Here is a 24,294-nt window from a genome sequence, read left to right on the forward strand (position 1 = left end):
TTAAAGGATGGATATTGCCGAAAATCTGGTTTTTCAACCTTGATCTTATTTATTAACAGTGTTGATATAAGTATAGTATCACTGCTTTTAGAACTTCAATAGTTCAAAATCTGAAACTTAAAACCTAAACAAGAAGTGGTTAACCAATCCGGTACCAGAATCCTAAAGTTTTGAGTCTAAAAGCACTCAACCTTGTAAATAAATTGGAACAAAATCTGGAGACAGTTAAGTAGAAATTATGATTTCTCAACGTGTCTGTTCTTAACGTCGTGTGAATCTTTAACAACCTTAGTACGAATATTCAACTATCAAGAAATGTGAATATGAAATAGGCAGAACCACGAGGAAAGATAAAGTGTTAACCTCGCTGATAATCACATTTTATTAAAAAGTAATAATAGTAGCTAGGTCTTCGATCCTTAAAGAAATCCAGGCCAAAGTTGACCAACTTATATATGAAAGCAGAAGTAAACCATCTTCCAGTTCAGACATATATGTATGCGCGCGTGTGTGCAATTATGTATCCATGCATTCCTCAGGACTTAGTACAATATTAAGTAGGTGAGACTAATCCAGATAAGAAGTAGGTTTAAATGATGTTTTAACTGTTTATATATAATCATACGAACCAAATGTGCTGCATATGTAATCGTGTGAACACTGCAACATTATACTAATTAATCCCTAATTGGTTAATCCACGTTTTACTGATAAAGATTGCTCACTAGTTTATAATTAAGCCAGTCTTAATTTATTGTGATTAAGAGGCTGGTCATCGCCATCACCTGATTATCATATTATATAATATACTCTAACTTCTCTTTATGCTACATGTATATAATATAGTTTTGCATAACATGTGATGATAGTTCCACAGAATTCTATGCCTTCAGTTGTCACCTGGTGATGTCATATGCCTATTGGCTATATAAATAAAGCTTGCCAGTTGCTGCTGATAAGATAACAACCACAACAAAACTTTAGGCTATTAAGTGTGGTTAATTGTGTGAATATTAGAACGTTATTGTATTTAGTTTTATGCCAAATTATTTGTTAATTTCAAGTATTTCATGTTTTAATAAGATCTTGAAAAAAAAAAATTCTTCATTTTTCTTAATTTCATACATACCATATTTCATTTTTCAATTTTCATTTTTGTGTAAGAAATAGAAAATACATAACATTAGAGATATAGAGAGTGGAGGAAGAAAGGTGGAAGAGATGTAGAAGATGTATATTTTTAAGTTTCTTCTACTTTTAAGATTTTGTTTCCATTCATTATTCTTCTTTGTATACTTTCTTCCTGCCTATCACTCTTCTTTCACCCTCTTTTCTCCTATATATTTTCCTTATATCTCATGCACATAAAGTGAAAACTAAATGCTAAGAAACGAAGTGGTTATTGGACGAATCCTTAGTTTATTAATCATGAGTTCAAAACAAGATAACGAGGGTTGTGTTTGATACAAGAAACAAATTACTATCGTCCACAAGATTCATGTGAACATGAAAGTGGATATGTGGGCTTTTGATGATTTGAGTAGATTAATAAGATTCCAAAACAATTTGACACCACATAGATAGTAACAGATATTAAACAAGACAATACAAGTTTGTTGAAATGTCACTGTAATTTAAAAGTGAGTATAAATGTGACAAGTTGTGTTGAATCAAGCAAGGCAAAATACCTTGAGACATTTAGACACAAAGATCTAGGTACAAGGGACATGATATTATCTCAGTTGTACTATTGAGGACCCAGTTTTCCCAGAGTATGATTATCTTCCCTCCTATTTTTATCCTCTTCCCTCCTCTCCTCTCACATATTACTTTTTGTTTTTATAAAAAAACAATATAAGATGTTGATGTGGCTAAACTGTAACTGTTCAAATAAAAAGGGAAGAAAAGGGAGAGAGAGGTTAGAAGGGGAGAGAATCCTCCTCTAGTTTTTCCCAAAGGCACAAAGTTCCTCACAGCAGGTCGAGGGGAAAAGATTACAAACTTGACAACTCTTACAGATTAAAAACATAGAGACATATATATTGATTTAAGAGTGGATAGAGTCTTCGGTGAACCAGAGATATAATGCTATAGGATGATAATATGTAAAATATCCTAAAGATAAGGTGAAAGTTTCAATGACACCGTAATTGTATCTACCGTAGCTATGTAGGTAGCTCAAGTGATGAGTGCTATAGCGTAATAGGAATAGTGAAGAAAGTTGCAGTTTTACCAAAAATCAATTGCTAATAGGAATGACATTACTTTTAATTGTAACACTTAGATAATTGGATGTAGCATCGATTTTCTTTTGAGCATGTGGACTAGTTTCTTTCTTCCTTATCCTTAAGAACAGTATAGTTAGAATACATACAGATATATATGTGTCAGCTTTGTGGTCACACAAAATTATCAAGAACTTTGATTGCCTTCGTAATCTTCATAAAAAGGATTTTTCTTGATGTCTCTCAAAATCTATGTAGATTGTGCAACATGCCAGTCAAAGACAGGGAAAAGAATAACCCAAGATATTGGACCCCATCAGAAAACAAAATAATAAAACAAGAGATTAATTTGGAAAATTATTCTTAATTGTGGTCAAGGAATTGAAGGTGTTTACTATGCTGGGGTGAGACTTTTTAAAAAAATCAAACTTTCACACAAAAGTCTTGGAGTTTTGGGAAAGTTTAACGTTGTCAAAACTTATGAGTCCATGGTTCTCCAGATTTCAAAAGTTTGCTTTCTGTTTCCTAGCATGCGGTGTATTTCCTATTTCGAATAATATCAGGGTTGAATTTCGACTGATGCATCAGTTTCCTCATTAATTTATATTACATTGACTTAATAGTCAAGAACCTTTTTGTGATGGAGCAGACAATAAACTATTAGGAAGAATTACAGGGAAATTACAGGTCAAGTCAAGTTGTGGGCTTTTTAGTTATGTTAGTACTAGACCAATTAATGGCGCTGTTACACTATCGCTGAGACGTCCATTTCTACCAATATAATATTATGTGTGAGTTTTCGTTCAATGTAATGTTAAATTATTGATCTGAGATGTCGGGATAATAATATACTCATATCATTGATTGAAATTGTTCTCCAAAACCTGGCATACCTGATCAAGTTATCCTGCACAATCTTAATGTTGTAAGTACTTCGGGACCTAGAAATTTAATACTGGGGTATGTCCAACCAATTACTCAGAATATTTATTTTAAATTGTCCCAGTTACTCAGATATATCGTAATATTTCAGTACACAAGTGCAGTAGTAGTCCCCCCATTTTATCCTTGATGCTACGACAAAAGAATGCATGCCTTGTTTTACTTATGTCTGCATTAATGCATTTCACAATCTATTAACGTACCTTATTTATCATGTGCTACAAGTAAGCTTGTCATTTAAAAGCATGTGGTTCCCTTTCTGCTAAAATTGGAGTCCAGATGCTCAACTACTGCTGTCTGTAAAGATAGCTAGTTTTTCTTTTTAAAGATATTTCTACTTTAAACTATTTAAGGGCATATGAGTGAATTTGAATCTGAAATGTAGTGGATTGAAGAAAAAGACTGTAACCACCAGAATAATTCATCACTTACACTAACTAGTTCTTTTTTGTTAGAGAATTTTTGAAAGCAATTAATATTCCGAAAACCCTAATATTTCTACTTAACCATGAATATATTTCTTTTGGTAAGAGGGGAAACTTGTGAAAGAATGTTAAATACCAATAGAACTTTTTAATTGTTATTATGTACCATTAATCAAGAAACTGTATTTAAGCAGTTGATCCAGTTGTCTACACATTTTTGTCACTAATCATCCGTGCAGATTATGTTTGTGCATCTGCTTTTGTGGTTTGTTTTGGAAAAAAAAAAAAAAAAAGAAGATAAAGACTTTATTAGATTCCAAGTAATATTTACACCTTTTGTTAAAATACTGAAAAGAAATTCAAGACCAATAACATCTCATAAATAAATTCGGGACCAATCAAGTCTCACAAATGAGCCAGCTGCAAACTGGCATAAAGAAATCAAACTTTGTAAATAATTAGAAGATGAGATCACTGATCACCCCTGGTAGAAAGAAAACATCGTTAATTTGTTATTTTAATTTGCTGATCAATATGTAATGAGGCCGTGGCTTAAAATAAACCCAGTGAGAAAACCCAACAAGCGATAGGGAGATGTTATACAGACGCAATATGGGTTTCATATATAAAAGCAAGTTAAGTACTTCCATAAAACATGTTGTCATGCATGCATGGATTCATCCTCGTTTTATTCATCAAGAGAAAAGGAAAAGAAAGGAAAAGGAAAGAAAGTTAATAATTAATACATAATAATTAATTTTATTGTTCCTTGAGATCCCTCTTGTGCTGCTTGGGTTAAAGTCAAAATCACGATCATTTCTGTATATCGTATCCCCATGCCAGTCCACCTCATTTTACTTTTTTTTTATGTGACACTAATCCTTCCAAGATTAAGGAGGGGGCCTGCTGGGGTTGGGGATGATCTCTTTTTTTGTTCCAAATTAGGACTAGTTGGCGCGGCAAGCGTGAGCTCTAGATCCGGTACCACTGACGCTTCACTAGAAGATGAACTCGATTTCATCTGGGAATCGATCAACCCGTAAATCCAAGCCGGCAGCTGCTGAGTAGTAGTCCTGCCGCTTTGAGGTTTTTGATTGTGATCTGATTTTAGATTTTTTGCTGCAGTGCTACGTTGAAGCGGAGGCAGTGTGCTGGTATCAATGGCCATGTCACCATGAATAATGTTGTCACGTTGAGTAGGAATTGGATCATAAGTCGTCATATTTATATTGTTGCTGCTCCCAAACTGTCATGAACATGATTAACACAAAATTAAAATTAAAATTCAAGTCCAATTCCATTTCATAAGTAGTTAACGTGCGTCCCTTTTGATAAGCATTTCAATTTTTTCAGTTTTCAGTTTTAATTTTTTTGAAAATTGAAAACCAAAATCATATACCAAAATTTGAAAACTCACAGAAACAGTTTTCAATATTTTGTTTTTGGTATTTAAAAATAAGTGAAAATAAAAAATGAAAACGGAAACAACTGAAATGATTAGTTAAGTACGCACCATATCGAAGAGGCTAGAACGTCGCTTCTTTTTGGTGAGGCTTGCTTGCCTGAGAAAATACTTCTGAGCATGACTTGCAACTTGGGTTGGGGTTCTTGTGGTCACATAATTCCTAGAGATGCCTCTCCAGTCACCCTTTCCTAACTTCTCGAGTCCGATTAGGAACTTCCGGTGCTCCTCTTCCGCCCATGGAACTCCTAATAACATACATGAATAATGAGTATGTAATTAAGGTGCATGAAATTCACTTTCCCTAAGCAAACAATAAATTGGTGAATAATTTTCAGAAAATGTGAAGGTAAACCCCTACAAACTACTCTGGAGGTGCTATATATAGCGGTATTCTAAGCAAATTAAGCATTGTCATGAAAGACATGACAAGACTCAATTAACTTGAAATACCACCATACCGACATCTTAATTGCAGAAAAGTTCTCCTCGGTCTTGAAACAACAGATTGGAAAACAAGAATCGTAAATATGATGCATGCTCAAGAACACAATTTTAAAGTAAAAACACACATGGTATTGAATATTTTATTTTTTTTCAAAAATTGACAAAGCAATAATAAATAATACGATTAATTTGGAACTATACCCTTCTTCCTTTCTTGGGCTCGGCATATGAGACCGTCGGAGAGATAGCCGATGGAGGCTTTATCTGCTGCACAAATATTTTCATCCATGGAAAGTCTTGAAGGAGACAATGAAGAGTTAGATGGGGAAGATGAAGAGGCTGACGACGTTGTCGGCAAGCAATCCGTGCTGAAACTTTTCTTCATGGACATGGCAACATGATGATTAGCAGAATTACTGTTCATGTTAGAAGAAGACATCACGATATGATGGTGATCATGGTGAAGTTGGACACCGAAGAGCCTAAATCCAACAAAACTAGTGCTACTAGGAGTGCCTCTGAAATTTGTGCAGGTCCTAGAGTTGTGGCCTACGTTTCCACAATGTGAACACTTTCTGCCCATCTTCAGCCAGGCAATAATATTAAGCGCTTCTGTATTAAGTGCTTCTTGCAACTTAATTCTCGAAATATATTAAGCTGACACCACCACAATTCCAACTAAATTCACAGAGAGAGAGAGAGAGATATAGAGAGAAAGGACGAATGAGCAAGGCGTTTGGTGGTATATATGATGATAGAGGTGAGGGGTGTGGTGTGGGGTTTATGAAAATGGATGCACACCAAGAGAAGATGATTGGATGGACATTGTTTATTGTTTGGATATTTTCCAACTTGGGTTCTAAACAGAACAAGTTAAAACCAGTTGTATAACTAGCTCGCTCTTCTTCTCACTTCATATATATATATATATATATATATATATAAGAGGAATATATATATATTTAAATCTCATCTTATACAGGAACTCTGTCTTCTGGAGTTTGTAGGAATATTCTAAGTACAATATATTAATATTGTAGGGGACCTATAGCGTTTTTTCATTTTTAATAAAAGCAATTGTATGCGTATAATCGTAATTAGGTAGATAAATCCTGCGTATAGCTGTTATTAACACTTCAAAAAAATTATTTCACACTTCAAGTATGCAAAGACATACGAGAGAAAATACGTTTTAGAGAAGTATTGCAAGATTACTTTTTTAGAGTCAATAATATAATATTTTCCTACTTTTGTATCAAGGTAAAAATAGTCAAACTTGAAACACCCAATCACGCTAAGCTGATAAATATATCACTCATTTTGAGCAATATTTGTTTATATGTTATTGTGTACATGCCTTGATAATAAAAAGCCATCATGCAATGCTCAATACTTGGAATTAGGTAGGTATATAAGAAATATCTTGGAAGTAGGTAGACGAGAAATACTTCTTCACATACAGGTTCTTTGTGATAAGTCAACAGCTATATATATGCTTAAATGTTACGCTTAAGAGACTAATGCCAATATTTTCAGGGAAGAAGAAACCAAAATGTCATATCCTCTTCATTCAACCATTCAGATTATTGGACCAAATGTTCATAACAGATTGAACTACAAATTAATGATTTGATTTGTTTTCAAACTTCAAAGCAACCCATCACTAAAAATCTAGATGATCAAATCTAAATCCACCTAAATTATATCAAGTCTTACCTAACTCTCTCGTTATCCTTGAATCTAAGATAAAGAACACTTCGCTGTTTGCATTGACCTATCATATCACTTGTTTTTACGATTATTTACACACACACACACACAATATATATATATGTAGATATGTATATATGTATATATAATTAATAGTTCATGGCTAACGACTTTGGCTAAGGTACCATAATTGTCACTCAGAATATACATATATTAGAATCCCCAGTTCTGATTTAAGGAAATGGTATATATATATTCTAATTTCTATATTGGCAAACTATATATTACAAGAGCACTTCAAAATCTAGATAGGGACTCAAAGATATTATTTAATATATACAATTTAATTAATATTATTTAGCTAAGGTACCAACTGCTTTTGTCTTAAGGTTATTATTAAGATTTTTAATTAAGCTAGTTGGAGAAAAATATATAACCCAATTTATCTAGAGAGGAGGCCAAGCTGAAGATTGGTTAGTCCTTTCTATGTCTAAAACCATGAAACACTTCCAAGTTCCAATACTTATTCAAACTATTTTTTTTATGCATTTGGCATTCTTTGTAGAAAGGAATCTTCCCTCGTATGAAACTAGAGGATAATGGTCATTGGGGGAGTTTTCTAATCTTGTTTTGACTAAGTATTACGTCACTTTCTTATTCTTTTAATCTATATTTTATATATAAGGTAGTAATTCGCGAGGAGTTGATATCTTGAAGCTTACTTTTTCTAATTATTTGATCAATTAACTGTGATCATGAGGCCTCTCAACGTCAATTCAAATTTTCGGGACGGATTTGTTGCACTACGTACATTTTGACACATATTTTTGTGGGGTTTACTTTATAATGTATTGCTACGATCTGAACTGTCTATCTTTTAGAACATTATTCATAAATCATCCTTACAAAAAATTAGACAAATCCAAAGCTAGAACCCTAAACCCTTAATCCACGGTCATATGGTTTCAGATTTAGATGATTTTTCGTAGACACGATATTTGAGGAAGTAACTAAAAGATAAACAGTTCGGATCGTTGAAATACATTACGAAATAGGTTCCACAAAAACGTGTGCCAAATGCAGTATAAAAAAAGTTGTGTCGCATATTTGTCCCTACTTTGTTTGCATGCCATAGGATAGGACCCAAATAGATTGACACTTCAATGTATTGAAATGTGATGTTGTTTTATCAAAATTAATATGTTATTAAATAGTGATTTTAATTGGTGCTCTTCACAAAATAAACTCCTCAAAATTCTTTTCATGGTAATAAAAAAAAATTAAAAAAAAAACCTAAAATTTTTTTGACGAAATTTTCTTGGAACCCAACTGTTATTCCTCCAGACATTAACAAATTATATGTGAGGCATTTTTATCTATATACAACAATTCGTAAAATATTTCTCACTAGCATTAAAAGTTATTAAGCCACTCACTTTCTCTCATCTACTTTAATAACTACTCAAAACAAATGCAGAACATGTGTGTCCCCCTCAATTAAATTCCCTTGCATTGTTATACTTCTCCCCCTTTATCAAAGGGTAGGTGGTTTGGGTGCTGCAAGAATGGTGAGCTTGAGATCTCAGCTTCAACTGAAAATACTTCTTTTATACATGCAACTCAAAAGGAATATTTATCAAGCACCAAGTTGATGAACACATTGAATATTAAAGCATATATTCCTCCTAGATATAATTCTCTCCAACTTTAACTATAAACTTTGGTGTACTTGCTAAATCATGTTCCTGTTAAATTATACAAAATCCGATGCAGATTGATTGAAAATCATTGCTTGTTTTCCGTAATGGCATCCACACAAACTCAAAAGGCATCAACTTTATGAAAATTAAATGGGCATAAAATATATCCAAATGTATCCATCAGCCTGAGTTGCTGAAGTACAAAAGCTAACTATATCTGCTTTTGGGGTCTATTAACAAATTATTAAGGTTGTAAAACACTAGCTTCCATCCACTGACAAGTATAAAATCGTCGTGTTCCCCCCCAAAAAAAAAAAAAAATGTTCCTCGGCAACATGTGATCAAGAAATGTATGGTCATTTGCAATTGGATTTGATATTAAGTGTAGAGATTAATTAAATTGATGTATGTTTAGTGGTTTGATCTTAATCTTTGGTATCAAATTCAACGGTGAATAATTTTAGATTCGTGATCACTAGGCGACCAAGAGAATTGAGAGTGTCCATATGTATAACATGGAAAAGGAGCAAAACGTTTGAATTGGTTCAAATATGGAAGAAAAAGAGAAGGTTAAAAGAACGGACGAGGCTTCAAGATGGGTCACATTCAATCCCCAAGAACTCAACTGCTCTCTTCAATCTTTATTTAGGAACTGAGCATAATGCCTTTAAATCTCATTTTCATATCCTTATCTTAATATTTTAATCATTATATTTTCCATTACTGCTAAAGATTACAGCACATGCCATAATCCAGTATTATTAGTTGCAACTACAAATGATTAAGTAGAGGAAGATCCAATGTACAAGCACTCATCGGCATCTTTTTTTTTTTTTTTTTTTTTTTTTTTTTTTTTTTCTTTTTTTCTTTTTTTTCTATCAAAATAAGTAAACAATCTCATATCAGCAGCCACAAAAGAAGTGATATTATTGTCACTTTGTCTGTTTTATTAATTTTATGAAGGGGGGGAATGATTTGAAACAGTGTTGAATAAGATTATTGTTTATTTCCGACTTAATTTTATTTATTTGTTGCTGCAACAAAATAAAATTTGACTCCAGGAAGAAGATGTTTTTCTCAAACTATGGCCCAATTGGTTTTATGGTGAAATTTTAATTTTTTCTGTAGTATCAGAGCAAATTGTCCCAAGTGTGAACTCCAACGGCCACACACGTCATTCGATTTGTGTTGTCTACGTGTTAGACTTGAAAATTCGTCATTCGTGAGGGTATGTTGAGAGTATTAATTCCACATCAGTGAAAGAAAGGATCTTGCATGTACTTATAAGAAATTGGGTTACTCACTATATTCTTAGTTGGTTTTATGGTGGAACCTCAACTTTTTTCAAATTCATGGTGATCTACTCTTGAATTTGATATAAAAAATTGGAATTAAAAAGCTAAAATCACCACTGTTTTTTCATCCTCAATAAGATGAATATTTATGCATTCTTTGGTCACCTAGTCATAACGAGAATATTTTTGTTCTAACTACAAAGTGAGGTGGCCAAACATATTTCAAGTCATTGCTTCAAAGTCAAAGTTGAGGGAGAATATTTACCATGCAGATGAGGAAACTTGGAAAATCAAGTAATTTGGACAGCAATTAAAAAAGAGTTCAAATCGTTCTTAAAACCAAAATATCTCGTTTTGAAAAAATGAGGTCAATTGCAAAACATCAGTTTATTTTTGTTATCACAATTTATCCTGCCCTGGTGGATTAACTGTTAAGTATCAGAAACTGCAAATGAATGGCTGAAGTTCATACAGCAGAAAAACTGTCACGGTGAATGCAACATTGACGGGGGCGCGAAATTAAATATGGAGGATGACGTTGGTCGGTTTTGAACATTAGGGATCAAAGTTGTGAGTTATGCAAAAGCACGAAGGACCATTTGTCACTGTATGGCCACTTTAAAAAATGATATTTTGGTCTCTTTCTTATATAATTTTTCGTGTTTTTACAGATTTTGAGTGCATAATAACTATTTTACAGTACTAATAATAGTTTCATATATATAAGATTTTGTTAATATTGAACAGTGGATATATACATCCCCAAAGAAAAGGAAATGAAGAACAGTATTCAACAATTATTTAGTCAAAGGTATCACAATAAGAACAAAATTTTAAATCAAATTCAATATGCCTTTTGATGGACTTTAATTGCTTCCATTTTCAAAAAGGAAAACAACGAACTTTGAAAACTAGGAAAAACTCCAAGATTGTCTTGTAACATATTTTATGTTGATTTGATTTTTGAAGCATCAAAGAATACCTTAGTTAATAATATATTCTGGTAATCAAAGAATAATTAAAAAAAAAAAACATTTTTAAAGCATCAAATAAATTCCTAGCATTTTCTGTGAATTTGAGGTCAACCTTCTTGTACGAAAATTCAAAGGAATGTTTGTTTTTCTAACTTCAAAGAAATTGCACAAGTAATTTCCTTGAAACAATTCACTAGTTGAAAAAGATTAATACTTCTACATTCTGTTATGCATCTGCGACTTCTTGCTGTATTCCATTGTTTCTTCGGCACAGCCACGAGCTGCCTGGCAAGTTCTTCATACTACATACCGGAGCACATCCTCAGCTGTGTTGTAAATAAACTAGCAGTTAGGTCATTGCAAAAAGATGAAACAGAAAACCAAATTAACTGCAAGAATTCATAGGCATAACTCTAGTGATGCCTAGGAAGCACAGATGTTTGTAATATGTGAATAATATCTTTACAGAACAAAGAAACTGACCTGTTACATGCTTTTAAGAGCCATTCCAATGTCTGAATTTACATATTCCACGTCGATTTCCTTCAAAAGAGTCACGGATAGACTGCACCATGGAACAGACTGCAGGTATATGAGCCAATTCAGCATGCAGCTCCTGCAAAATGAATTTAGCTCCATGACCAGCAATTTAAAAGCTTAGATGTCAGAGGGTAGATATGAGGTTGAATGTAATACCACGTGAGAAAGACGTTCTTCAAAATCCTTGGAATTTTCATCAGCAGGCATGAATATCTTTTGGTAAGCTGTTCTCAGGCTTCTGATCTAGATCCTTGCCCAGAGGTATAAAGCTCTTTTAGATTTGCAATTAAATAAAATGAAATGAAAAATGTCAAAAATTAAGACGAAACATTGATTAATCAAAACCTCTGCAGCTGTGAATCCATTACGCCGAAGACCTTCAAGGTTTAAACCCCGAAGCACAGCTCTTTCTCCTGCAACCATCATGTACTTTGGAACATCCTGTACGATCTTCAAGGATATGAAAAAGAACATATTAAATCAAAGATTTAATGGTGAAAATTTTTGAGCCAAATTCATGTACTGGCACCAATCTCACAATTCACTAGTATGAGACTCTGAAGCAATTGTTCAAGTTTCCACGTTGCATAAAAGATGGTAAAAAGTTAGACTGGCATACCACAGAGCCACCACCAATAAATGAGAAAGAGCCAACATGGCAGAATTGATGAACGACGACAGCCCCTGCAGTGTGAGCATAATCCTACATTTGAAATGCAACTAAATATCAGATACTACAAGTAGAATAGAAGTATATATCAAGATATATTCTTACTTGAAATTTGCAAAACAGACTAACGTTACATTTGATGTAGAAGAGGAGTTTGAAATGCAAGACACGATGTAACACTGTGGATTACAACAAATATAACATATGACGTATCATATGTAATCTGTATATTGAGCAAAAGAACATATCTTTCTATGAAAACTCAGCCAATATCCTGAAATTTGAAATTTCATAATCCAAAGAGAGCGTAAGGGGCTTACTTCCACCACAACATGGCCTGCCAGCAATGTATTATTTGCAAAAATGATGTTGTTTCCGATCTTGCAATCGTGGGCAATATGACAAGATCCCATGATAAGATTGTTATTCCCAATAGCCTGATCACATAACAACAATGAGAGCATGAAACTCAAATTTGAAATTAATTAACATATCCACATACTGTTATATCACTCGACTTCGAAGATCGGTGGATCGAAGTATGCTCTCTGATATCGTTGTTGTCCCCAACATCAAGGAAACATTCATCGCCTGACTAAATCACAAAACAAACACAAACTAGTGAACTTTGTCTTAAAAGTTAAAGTATTGTAGTGAATTCGTTAACATATCGAAACCGACCTTGTACTTCAAATCTTGGCATTTGACACCAACCACGGCATGGTGTCCAATAACATTATCACACCCGAGCACGGTACGCCCTGGAAGATCATCACCAACAATGGCACCACTGCCTGACAAATTTTGCACCACACCAATGAAAAGTTCAAAGCTTGAAATCAAAGTCGAAACCTTTATCAAGTTATCAACAATGTCTATATACATGTACATATTTATATACACGAAACTCACGTCATCAAAACACAACGCTCCCCAACTTCTGTATTTCCAAAAATATGGCTTCCGGGGTATAGTCGGCAGCCATTGCCAACCTTCGCCGACGACCCAACAGTACAAAAGGGTCCAATTGAAACACCCTGTCGCAGAAACACCAAACCGCAACGACACTAAGAGTTTCGCCACTAAAATTAAGCTAATTTAGTCGAGCATTGATAGGTGGAGTACCTGACCCAAAACGGCATTGGGGTGAACGTTTGCACTGGGATGAATGGAGCCGGAGATAAGGCTGCTGCAGAAGCGGCGGATATACGGCGAGCTGAGGCTGCACAGCGCAGAGCTTAAGCGTTTGCCGCCGACTTTCACCAACGCACGCATGGTGTTCGTCCCGTGGCCTCACTCAGACTCATACTCTGCTTTTCTCGATTTATACCTTTTTTTTTTTTTTTTTTTCAACAAATGTAGGCCCAACTTCACCAATTACCGTCAATAATCCACCAATCAGAGACGGGTGTACTTCATTTAGCAGAAGTAAACAGCTGTGGTGTAATGTTTGGTTACCTATATAGTGCTAAAATTGTTTTTAGCAAAATAAAAGAAAACCGCGGATTGTTAATGTGAAAATTTTCTTAAAAATTATTATTCATCTGACTCCTATGAAAGAAGCATTTTTTTTTGGAAAGCATAACCATTAGTTGCTTCTGTTTTTTGTTGTTTTAGATTCATAATGTTGAAAAGGAAAAAAAATAATGCTTTTATCAAACACAATTTCAACTCCAACTTATTCAAGAAGCTACTTTTAAAAAAATTTAGGCAATTCCAAACCAACCCTTAGAACAATGGTTGAGAATAATGTGGAGTTATGTGAATTTGTTTTTTTCTTTTTTCCAAATGGAGTTATGTGATATGCCGAGCATTATTTTGTAATACATTATGTGACAGGTAAAATAATATCGCACCATCTTACTCCCAAATGACAGTAAAGAAGCTCATTATATCAAAATCTTACACTAATTTTACTATAGTAACAGGAAGATGACATTTGTCTACAAAATCTCCACATATATTCAACTTGATTACAGGCATATCTATCTCTCCGGGATGTCTACACAATGTCCTCATAAGGCCTCCTTCAAGCAAGAATGATTTGGTGAATTCGCCGGAATGTCATCGCCTTCCAAAATCCGAAGCACCTGCCGATACAAATTCGACAAGAAACAAGTTGACAACACGTATCAGCAGTGAGTGAGGGTTACATGACAGCAACACATACCTGAGACATTCGAGGCCTCGAACGAGGGTCACGCCTGATGCACAAGGAAGCACATTGCATCATGTTGCAAACCTGTTGCTTCGAATAGCAGTTCCTTAACCGCGGGTCTAACAGCTCGAAAGTGGCCTTCTTTTCGAGCAAGGGGCGTGCCTGCTCCGCAGAAATGAGTGTAAGCAATGGCCATTATAGACATCAGCTATCTCAAATTAAAGTTGCCTTACTCGAACATACCCATTCAGTGAGGCATTGCTGGCCTCTCGGGCGGTTTAAGTCCATAGCTTTCCGTCCTGTAACGAGCTCTACTAATACTACTCCAAAAGAATACACATCAGCTTTTTCTGTGATTTGTCCACTTTGAGCATATTCTGGAGCCAAGTAACTACATTAACACAAGGTTTCTGATTTAGTCTAAAAAAATTATCCGTTGGTAATTTGATTTAATTAAGACCTCTCAAGTCGTATGGTCTTACCCGAATCTTCCAAGTACTCTTGTTTGCATCCCAATATCTCCATCTGGTTGCCACCGTGCGAGGCCAAAATCTCCGACCTGAAAATCCAGAAGTCAGTTGGCTTTACTCCAAATGATGCATTTTGCATAAACACTCATACGCAGTGCGATTCGTCAAGGAAAACGTTAAACTTGGTGAAGAGAGTACTTGAAATTTATTTGAAAGTGATGAGGAGAGGATGCCATACCAATGGTTCAAAATCATGGGTCAGAAGGATATTGTTCGGCCTCATATCCCGGTGGACAATGCAACCCACTCTGCACTCTTCATGAAGGTATCTCAGCCCTCGAGCTGCTCCAACTGCAATTCTTTGTCGTGCAGACCATTTTAACGGGCAACTGTCTTTCCCTGAAAATTTTTAGCATTCCCCTTAATTAGGTAGGTCTCAGAAGTAAAGGTGAAACAAACTTGTACAGAGAGTGTTCGCGGTTATGTATCCGCTCTTTTGACAAAGGGGATGTTGAACTTACCATACAGATGAGAATCCAAAGATCCATTGCACATATATTCGTAAACTAGCAACCTTTTACCATTCTCCACACAGAATCCGATCAACATTACAACATTGCGATGCTGCGCGCAGCTTAAGACCTCTACTTCTGAGCAGAATTCCTTATCACCTTGAGAACTAGCCAATTTATGTTGCTTGACAGCAACAACCTGACCATGTGGTAAGACGCCTCTGTGTACAGAGCCATATCCACCTTCAGCCAAGAAATTTGCTTCTGAAAATCCACCTGTAGCAAGTTCCAGCTCGGCGTAAGTGAACCACCTAGGTGGATTTCCAAATGCAGGTGCCTTGTGCTGACATATCGAACACAATGGAGGAGGGTTGGGAGGTGAGTGCCTGGATAGCGAGATTGCTTCACGTACACTTCTGCTTAAGCTCAAATCAAGCCTATAATTCAGTACTCCAACATCAGGTTGCCGATTTAAGTTGGCTAACTTATCCAGCAAGGTTCCATATGTTGAAATCAAAGCCTTATTGTAATGTCTCTCGGAACCTTCTGCCACATATCTTGAAAATTCACCACCGTAACTTAGGTAATCTGTTGTCATCCATGGCTGGCAATATGAGCTCGCATGACAAGAACTCCGGTTTTCATGGTTTGCCTCATTGTCAGAATCATTCGCATACTGATACTCTTGCTTTAACCTCCCCAAAATTTCAGAATTCGAGCATGATTCAGTCCCTGCATCGGAGCTTGATATAGATGATGTTCCAATATCCGTAGCAGTCAGAGGTGACTCGCGGTCAAAACTACTAGTTGGAGTCACAGTCGGCCCTCTAATCATATGCCACTCTTCAAACTGGCTTTTCGGAAGTTTTGGATAAGATCCTGATTCAGACAACAAACAGAAAGGCGCTTCAGGTTCCGTCTTTGGAGAATTAACCAAATTCAACCGAAGAACCTTTGGCCCAGATCGTTTCATAATCACGACATTGCATTGCAGCTTCTCCAAACAGTGTTTCTTTTCACATTTCAACTTTCTGCAAAAGATTGAAATAAGATTGATAACTTTAACCGGAAGTAAGGGAATGAAACAATATTCTGGAGAAAAAGCTTTCGTGCTCAAATTCTTTTGGGATGAGGATTTAATAGATATTAAGGGTACATTGAATGTATTACTTGTCCAATATAACCCAGTTTGATTGAGCTTTCTTTGCTTCGGAAGCCACAACACCACACGGTGTGCCAGAGACAATCTTTACCCGGACCTTTATCTGTGAAGAAGAATATGGAATTAGTATTAGTTGTAATGCATGTAAGGATTAAACATTGGGAACGAAACGATATTGATGCACTGACCTTCTCTGGATCATAGACATCTCGGAGTTGCAGCACCATCTGAGAGCATGAGTCCACAATGTCATCCTTGTCATCTAACATGGTTCCTGAGAAAGACCTCCGGTGACTCGTTGTGCAATCGTTGGTAAATCTTGCAAAATCCCATATCCTTTTACCTAGACACATGGTGATTTCATCAATCAACCATCAATTTTGGCCACCCGAGTTGATATAAACTCGAGCACAAACCGAAGAGTTAAAATTTCACCAAGCAAAAATCAGATACACCTTAGGCATAATTCAACTTGGTTTTGAAACCGATATCTAAGCTTCGAATTTGTGAAGAACCTCTATCAGAATTAGTACCCAATAGACAAATCCAGAGGAAGAGTTAACCATAACATATTTCCAGTTCACGAAAAAGTTCCCTAACGATAAAAACTTCTTACATTCACAGGAGAACAACATATGTCAAGAAATGAATTAGAACACCAATCTTAGACATGCCACACTAAACAGTTTGCTTGTCAATCTACGGAGAGGGGGATTCGAACTTGGGTGCAAGGGACGGACATAATACTGCCCTGACCAACTGGTCTAACCCAGATATGCAATTTCTTCGATCGAAATAAAAGGAAGATTACTTACTTGAGTGCGAAGGAATGACAGCCAAAAGCTTGACATAATCACCAGGCTGCACAACATGAGTCAAAGCCCACACCAGAGCAGTCCTTGGAATCTCCTTCAATGCTTCCACAGCCACCACCACAACTTTCCCATCACCCTTCTCTTTCATAACTCAGCACACCCAGAAGTTCTGAAATCCCACACCCCCACAATTCCTCAGCACACCCCACAATCAAAACCCACATCCAAATTCTTCATCACAGACCGTACAGTTCATTAAAAAGCCAACACAGAAGCAGAAAACATGCAAAATCACTGACTGCAACCCGACGCTAACTCAACACACCCCAAAATCAAAACCCACATCCAAAAATCTCCCTCACAAGCCGTGCAATTCTGAAAGAAAAGGCAAACCCAGAAGCAGAACAAGCATGCACAATCACTGAGGGAATAAGCAGAGATCTGAAATACACCACCCCAACAACCAAAACCCACATCCGAAGTACCCGTTACAGGGAGTACAGTTCACAAGAGACAAAACCCAGAAGCAGAAACACGCATTAATCACTATGGGAAAAAGCAGAAACGATTATATCATGACAGGCATAGAAACCAAATGAATCAGCTTTTCGAGTTTTTACGCAGATGAGGAAAAAAACAGGCACGCAAAAGAAGCATGAAAGTAGGAAGACGACGCGCACTGTCTTCAAAGTGTACTTTAACAACTCAATGACTCACCCTGCCGCTAAAGCCACGAGCTTTGGGATTATTGCCAATACAGAGCAAATAGTTTCAAACAAAAAAGATTGGATTTTTATTTTTATTTTTTATATTTTTGCATGAATTTTTATGTCTCGGAGAGAGCGAGAGAGAGAGAGAGAGAGAGAGAGAGAGAGAGAGAGAGAGAGAGTAAGCAGATGGCCTAAGTTGGACTTTTCTGCTGGTAGATTCCTACTTAGGACTTGGCATAATTGTGAGAGAAGCACCAAGGAGAAAGCATGTAAAACGACAGAGGGAAGGACGAGATTTTAGGTTAAACGACAATGGATGGTTTATAATTATGTAAAAACAAGAGACCTTAAATTGATCAATGATTGGAGTAGAGGTGGAGCTTCTCATTCTTGCCAGTCTCTAGCCACTCTTTGAAAACTCTGTCCTAGTAACAAGTCATATGAGAAAGTGATTAGTTAATTCTAATCATTTGATTTATTGTTTGATTAATGTCCGTTTTTCTAACAAATAAGCTCATTTGGAAGCATTTTTAAAATAATTGAATCCGTTCTTGGTATAAAAAAAAAAATTAGAACCAATTTTTAGTAAAAATGTAAGTGAATATAGGGAAAAAAACACTTTAAGTGTTTTATAGAAGAAGCACATAACTGATGTTTGTGGAACCAAACACATGTTCTCTAAAAAGGTTTTCAATCATTTTAAGAGCACTTCCAACGAGTTTGTAATAACGAGGGATAATAGACATCGATGAGTCACAATTTCGTGGATATGATATATTAGCGTCTTCTCACCACCTCTTTTAATTGTTTTTTGATTTGAAGGAAGAAGTTATTGGTGAATTTTTGTGTACAAGTGTAATATTTTATTGCAAAAAAATCGTGAAATTACATGTTGATCTGTTTTGTTATCCCTCTAGGTTTGGTTGGAAGATAAATTGATCATTCAAACCTCATTAAACTTTTTAATTAACTATATTGGGGTAGCCCATAGATTAGTTCAATTTGCTGTTTCAATTAGCAACGAAGTAGTTTGGTTTGAGGACCCACTTGATATTATTCAGGATCTCCTCATTCAAAATATAATGTAACTTTCGTTTGAGGTTTCTTAATATATCGTCTATTTTAAAAAAATAAAAAATTAATTAATTAATTAATTTAAAAAAAAAGAACTATCATTTAAGGCTTATATAGGAATAGGACCACACTCAAACCCTAAAGGGTTGAACATTGGAGGGGCATCCTAAATCATGTCTCCTCTCTACCCTAGAGTTTCTTCAAGGATTAGGACCTTAGAGGTGACATGTTTCCAGTGCCTTCCTTTTCTTCAAGTCAGAAATAAAAGACTTGCTTTTAGTTTTCTTTTAAGGCTTAAATGTCAAAATGGTCTTTGTGTTATAGCTATATGGCCAATTTAGTCCCCGTGTTTTTAATTTGGCTAATTTAGTTCTTGTGTTTGTCTCTGTTAATCAATTACAGACATTTCATTCAATCTCTTTTAAAAAATTCAGAAGAAAAATCATATGAGAAATAATTACCCTCTCTCATTATAGAAAAGTGCAAATCAATGAGAAATAACACATATAAGAAATAAAACTTTCAATGTGAAAAATGATTAAGGTTGTGAACTAGAAAAAAGAGGGGTAATGTTAGGGAGGAGGTCAGAGAGTTGGGAGGAGAATAATTTTTTTCTTTTAATTTTTAATTTTATTTCATTTTAAACTATAAATTATAATTATACATATAACTTTATAATAATTTTTTTTATATATGCATAAATTAGATTGAAATGTTCTTAATTGGCTAATAGAGATAAACGCAAAAACCAAATTAACCAAATTAAAAACACGTAGACTAAATTGATCAGATAACTAAAATACAATGACCATTTTAATATTTAAGTCTTTCTTTAAAGTAACTAGTGATTCGTACATGCATGGGAAACATGGGCACGTTTTTTTTTGTAGCCTTCTTCATAAAAAGTTAAAAATCATGAAGTGTTCTTACTTTTGATCATAGTCAACAATATTGACCGATAATACTACAAAAATCAACTTATTCTATACCAAACTTTGGATATGAAAATTCAACCAAGCTAGATATGAAACGAATGAAGTATTATTGTATCAGTCGGTACGAAACGCATTAAATATTATCATATCAGTCGATCAGTATCTGGCTTATATTATTCCTTCTTTCTGAAAAAATTAAAATTATTCTCTCTTTCTCCAAAAATGTACAATGTAGGGTATCCTAGGCAGGTAAACAATCGGCAAATAATGAACTTTGTAGACCTGGAATCTTAAATTTAATTAAAGTCTCAATCGACTTGCTTTTCCCTTTATCCAAAGGAATTTTCAATATGCAAAACTTTGGTGCGTTAACTTTTGCTTGATAAAGTTGGCCATGACGAGAGATATATCGAGGAAGCAACAAACATGCATGCATGCTTGATTACAACTTTGATCTTGAGATATACATATGTGACATGTCATCAATCAAGAAATATACGTTAGAATACAAACGGTAGGATAATTACATTGTTTATCTAAATATGAAGAGAGAAATCAAACTTGCATACAGAAAATGAAGCATACCGTTCTAGCTAACTCGATTAAACTTGTATCCGCTCATGAAATTACCTTTCAAGACAACCTTATCAACCTAGGCCAAAGCTTTCAGCTTCATGATTAGTGAACGAAGACGGTGCACTGACTTTCAAAATACATAAGTGCATGATATGCACAAGCTTTTGCTGTCATCTTGTCTCCAATAGGCGTGATTAATTTATAAAGATGCTCTCATTGTTCAGTATCATATTCCTGTTTCTTTGCTGACCATTATTCATTTTCAAGTAAATTGTAGCTATGGTCCCTTAACTTTAACTCAATTGAAGCAATGATCGCTCAATTAAAAATCCATTACCATTAGTCCATCAACTTTAATTCAACTGGAGAAATGGTCCTTTAACTTTAACCTAATTGCAGCAATGGTCCTTCCAATCGTTTTGACAAAATTTTTGATGTAGTTGACAAAAATGACCATAATTACACACTTTGATGAGTTGAGGGACCCTTATTATATAAATGTTATTCCAACATAACTTATTTTGACAAAATTTTGACGAAATTGATGACAATGACTATAGCTACACATTTTGATAAGTTGAGGGACCAATGGTAATGGATTTTTAGTTGAGGGACCATTGCTACAATTTACTCTTCCTTTTCGTTACCAAAGTTAAGTTGAATTTAGGGCTTCAAGCAATGTATCAAAGCGTTTGCCCTTGTGATTATCACATTAGCTTTTTAGGGCTGGTTTGGTATTGTTGTGCTTTGAAGAAAAAAACTACTTTATGAGAATAAGCAGCTGTGAAATAAAGCAGCAGAGTGTTTGGTAAATTTTTTTGTAAAAGTGCTTTTGAAAATAAAAAAAGTAGTATTATAGTGTTTGATAAACTTTTATATAAAACAGATGTGAAAAAAAGCTGGTTTTTCAAAGCTGAGTTTTGCAGCTTTGTCTTTTTGGCTTTTTTTCACCCAAAACTGTGAAAAAAAATTGAAGTTGAATGTTTACTAAACATAAAAAAGCTCCCAGCTTTTTTTTATAGCCACTTTTTTTAGAATCACTCAGTACCAAACTAGGGCTTAATCTCCCGCACTCTTTCTTTTAAGTGCATACAAAATTATAAAATATTCAAATTAGAATGCAGATGCGGGCTTCAAAATTGTTATCCTTATTCAAAGTTAGCTTTTTGACGCACTCTCATTGGCTTTTTAGTCTACGACATGGAGTGTGATATTGAGGGATTGATTTTTGTTTAGTTTGACTAATTTCCCCATGTTAGAGCATCTCCAGCAAACTAGTTAAAGAAGAGACTGAAAAGTACTCATCTTGATTGTGAACAGTAACTAGCTAGCTTTAGCTGGGAAGAGGAAGTTAATTTTTTTGTGAAACATTAAAAACTATAAAATTGTACTGTTTTTGGGCTTCCAGAGACGAAAAAAAGGTTTGGGTTGTTAAGTTTAAGGAAAAATAAGATTTGAGTCATTTAACTAGTTATATAACAAAATTTTAGTTAGTATTATTAGTGATGCTCTTATATTAGATTTTTTTTCTCTCTAAATATTTTTGAATTAAGGGTGGTTTTTTGATATTTTCCTATTTTTATTTTGTTGAGAGAAAGTCATAGTGAGCAAGTGCCATTGGCCGAGCCTTGAGCCCAATTTAGGCGGGCCGTTTTCTTTATTCCATTTTACATGGGCAAAATGGTCTTTTGAGAGGCGAAAATCTCAGCGCTGATAAAGGGCTCGATTAACGGTCGTTTTCTGAAAAGGAGGCACGAAATCTCAAATGGTAGCCGGCAATTCGACCGTTGCCGTGTCAAGGTTGAAGAGAGAAGAAGATTGCAAGCGCGACCAAACACGACTCTCACCAATTTTCTACCTTTCTTATGAAATTGTAATTTTTGTTAAAACTTTATTCTAGAATTTGAGGATAAATTTGAAATCTTAGAATAAATCCGTTGTAATTAATTATTGAACCAAAAAGAAGAGATAATGTTCTTAAACCACAGAAGGTAAAGCAACCACTTAACCTGCGCACATACATCGCCCCATTTCACTGCTAGCCCTCCACTATCGTGCGCAGCAGAAGCGGTAACCATTTCCTATACGATGCCCGCCGGCGACCTCAGGTGCACGGAGGCCTGGGTGTGGACCCAAATCAAAGCCGAGGCGCGTCGCGACACCGAATTGGAGCCGGCTCTGGCCAGCTACTCTACTCGACGATACTCTCGCACTCGTCGCTGGAGTGATCGCTGTCGTTTCACCTGGGAAACAAGCTCTGCTCCTCCACCCTCCTCTCCACGCTCCTCTACGACCCCTTCCTCTACACCTTCTCCTCAGACCCCTCCCTACGCGCTGCCACCATCGCCGATCTCTGCGCCGCCCACGAACGCGACCCCGCCTGCATCTCGTTTTCTCACTGCCTGCTCAATTACAAAGGCTTCTTGGCCTGTCAGGTAATTGATTTAATATTTAGGGCTGGTAATTTAATTTTCTGTTGAATGCCGAGAAAATATGAGGAAAAATAAAGGAATTGGCTTGATTTTTTGGAGCATTAATTCAGGTTAGTTAATTTCCTGTTTGGATTCCGAGGAATTGAATTGAAAGAAATGATCTAAATTTTTTAGCGTGAATCGAGTCAGGAGGTAGTTTTTTGTTTGCTTCCGAGAAAATGTAAGAAAGATTGCACGAATTGATTTTATTTCTAGGTGAGCATTGAGTCGGATAGTTCATTTTCTGTTTGGATTGCAAGAAAATTGTAACGAATTGATTTGATTTATAGGCGCACAAGCTGTGGATCCAGAACCGCAGGCCGCTGGCGCTTGCGCTGCACTCGCGGATCGCGGATGTGTTCGCGGTGGACATTCACCCGGCGGTGAGGATCGAAAAGGGGATGCTGTTCGACCACGCGACAGGGGTGGTGGTGGGGGAGACGGCGGTGATCGGAACCAACGTGTCGATACTCCACCACGTGACGTTGGGAGGGACTGGGAATGCCGGCGGAGATAGGCACCCGAAAATTGGGGATGGAGTTTTGATTGGCGCGAGCGCGACGATTTTGGGAAATGTGAAGATTGGGGAGGGCGCGAAGATCGGGGCGGGGTCGGTGGTGCTGATTGATGTGCCGGCGAGGACGACGGAGGTGGGAAATCCGGCGAGGTTGGTTGGCGGGAAGGAAAGGCCGTCGAAGCACGAGGATGTGCCTGGGCAGTCCAAGGATCACACCTCCTTTATCTCCGAGTGGTCCGACTATATCATATAGAATTTTAAAAATTAATTTCTTTTCGGTTATGACGGTTATGTTAGTTATTTCCCCGCCTCTAATGTTTCAACAGTGCAATAATCCTTTGTTTTGTAGTTCTTTTTTTTTTTTTTTTCAATTAAAAAGGAGAATATTAATTACTAAGATGTTATATTGGTTCAATTAAGTTAGAATGATAAAATTCTAGATTAATTGGTTCAATTCGTCTATGTCGATTTCTTGTAACATTTGACATTATTCTTATCCCGCAA

The 24,294-nt window shown here is 35.7% G+C and overlaps 3 protein-coding genes and 1 non-coding gene across 7 annotated transcripts; 1 reads left to right on the forward strand and 3 right to left on the reverse strand.

Moving 5' to 3' along the window:
* Positions 1-4,256: 4,256 nt before the first annotated feature.
* Positions 4,257-6,422, reverse strand: LOC137709410 (uncharacterized). The gene is made up of 3 exons (XM_068448506.2): positions 5,703-6,422; positions 5,106-5,302; positions 4,257-4,838 (listed from the first exon to the last, which is right to left on the reverse strand). The coding sequence occupies exons 1-3, from the start codon at positions 6,082-6,084 to the stop codon at positions 4,458-4,460; spliced, it is 960 nt and encodes a 319-aa protein (XP_068304607.2). The 5' UTR covers positions 6,085-6,422; the 3' UTR covers positions 4,257-4,457.
* Positions 6,423-11,240: 4,818 nt separating this feature from the next.
* Positions 11,241-13,742, reverse strand: LOC137717568 (putative acyl-[acyl-carrier-protein]--UDP-N-acetylglucosamine O-acyltransferase, mitochondrial). 3 transcript variants are annotated; one of them, XR_015956399.1, is made up of 11 exons: positions 13,516-13,742; positions 13,303-13,427; positions 13,072-13,180; positions 12,893-12,985; positions 12,711-12,827; positions 12,525-12,569; positions 12,340-12,423; positions 12,066-12,170; positions 11,877-11,970; positions 11,664-11,796; positions 11,241-11,506 (listed from the first exon to the last, which is right to left on the reverse strand). XR_015956399.1 is itself a non-coding variant. In XM_088685284.1 (11 exons), exons 1-10 carry the CDS (start codon positions 13,663-13,665, stop codon positions 11,677-11,679), a joined length of 1,035 nt encoding a protein of 344 aa, XP_088541410.1. In that variant the 5' UTR covers positions 13,666-13,738; the 3' UTR covers positions 11,241-11,506; positions 11,664-11,676. The 3 variants fall into 3 exon arrangements, 2 of the variants coding, with proteins under 2 accessions (XP_088541410.1, XP_068313079.2); XM_088685284.1 differs by having other exon boundaries at positions 11,877-11,963; positions 13,516-13,738; XM_068456978.2 differs by lacking the exon at positions 12,525-12,569 and having other exon boundaries at positions 11,877-11,963; positions 13,516-13,735.
* A 519-nt stretch (positions 13,743-14,261) lies between these two features.
* LOC137741583 (inactive protein kinase SELMODRAFT_444075) lies at positions 14,262-18,380 on the reverse strand. Of its 2 annotated transcripts, none has more exons than XR_011069318.2 (9): positions 17,508-18,308; positions 16,881-17,035; positions 16,701-16,795; positions 15,540-16,561; positions 15,257-15,417; positions 15,031-15,107; positions 14,792-14,925; positions 14,561-14,710; positions 14,262-14,480 (listed from the first exon to the last, which is right to left on the reverse strand). XR_011069318.2 is itself a non-coding variant. In XM_068481281.2 (9 exons), the coding sequence occupies exons 1-9, from the start codon at positions 17,653-17,655 to the stop codon at positions 14,406-14,408; spliced, it is 2,031 nt and encodes a 676-aa protein (XP_068337382.2). In that variant the 5' UTR covers positions 17,656-18,380; the 3' UTR covers positions 14,262-14,405. The 2 variants fall into 2 exon arrangements, 1 of the variants encoding a protein (XP_068337382.2); XM_068481281.2 differs by having other exon boundaries at positions 14,792-14,939; positions 17,508-18,380.
* Positions 18,381-22,746: 4,366 nt separating this feature from the next.
* On the forward strand, positions 22,747-24,244 carry LOC137748186 (serine acetyltransferase 5). The gene is made up of 2 exons (XR_015956852.1): positions 22,747-23,237; positions 23,564-24,244. It is a non-coding gene; the product is annotated as a serine acetyltransferase 5 (transcript).
* The last annotated feature ends 50 nt before the right edge of the window (positions 24,245-24,294 follow it).

Source organism: Pyrus communis, chromosome 15 (assembly GCF_041283825.1).
Source record: "Pyrus communis isolate YQ-2024b chromosome 15, ASM4128382v1, whole genome shotgun sequence".
Lineage (NCBI taxonomy): Eukaryota > Viridiplantae > Streptophyta > Magnoliopsida > Rosales > Rosaceae > Pyrus > Pyrus communis.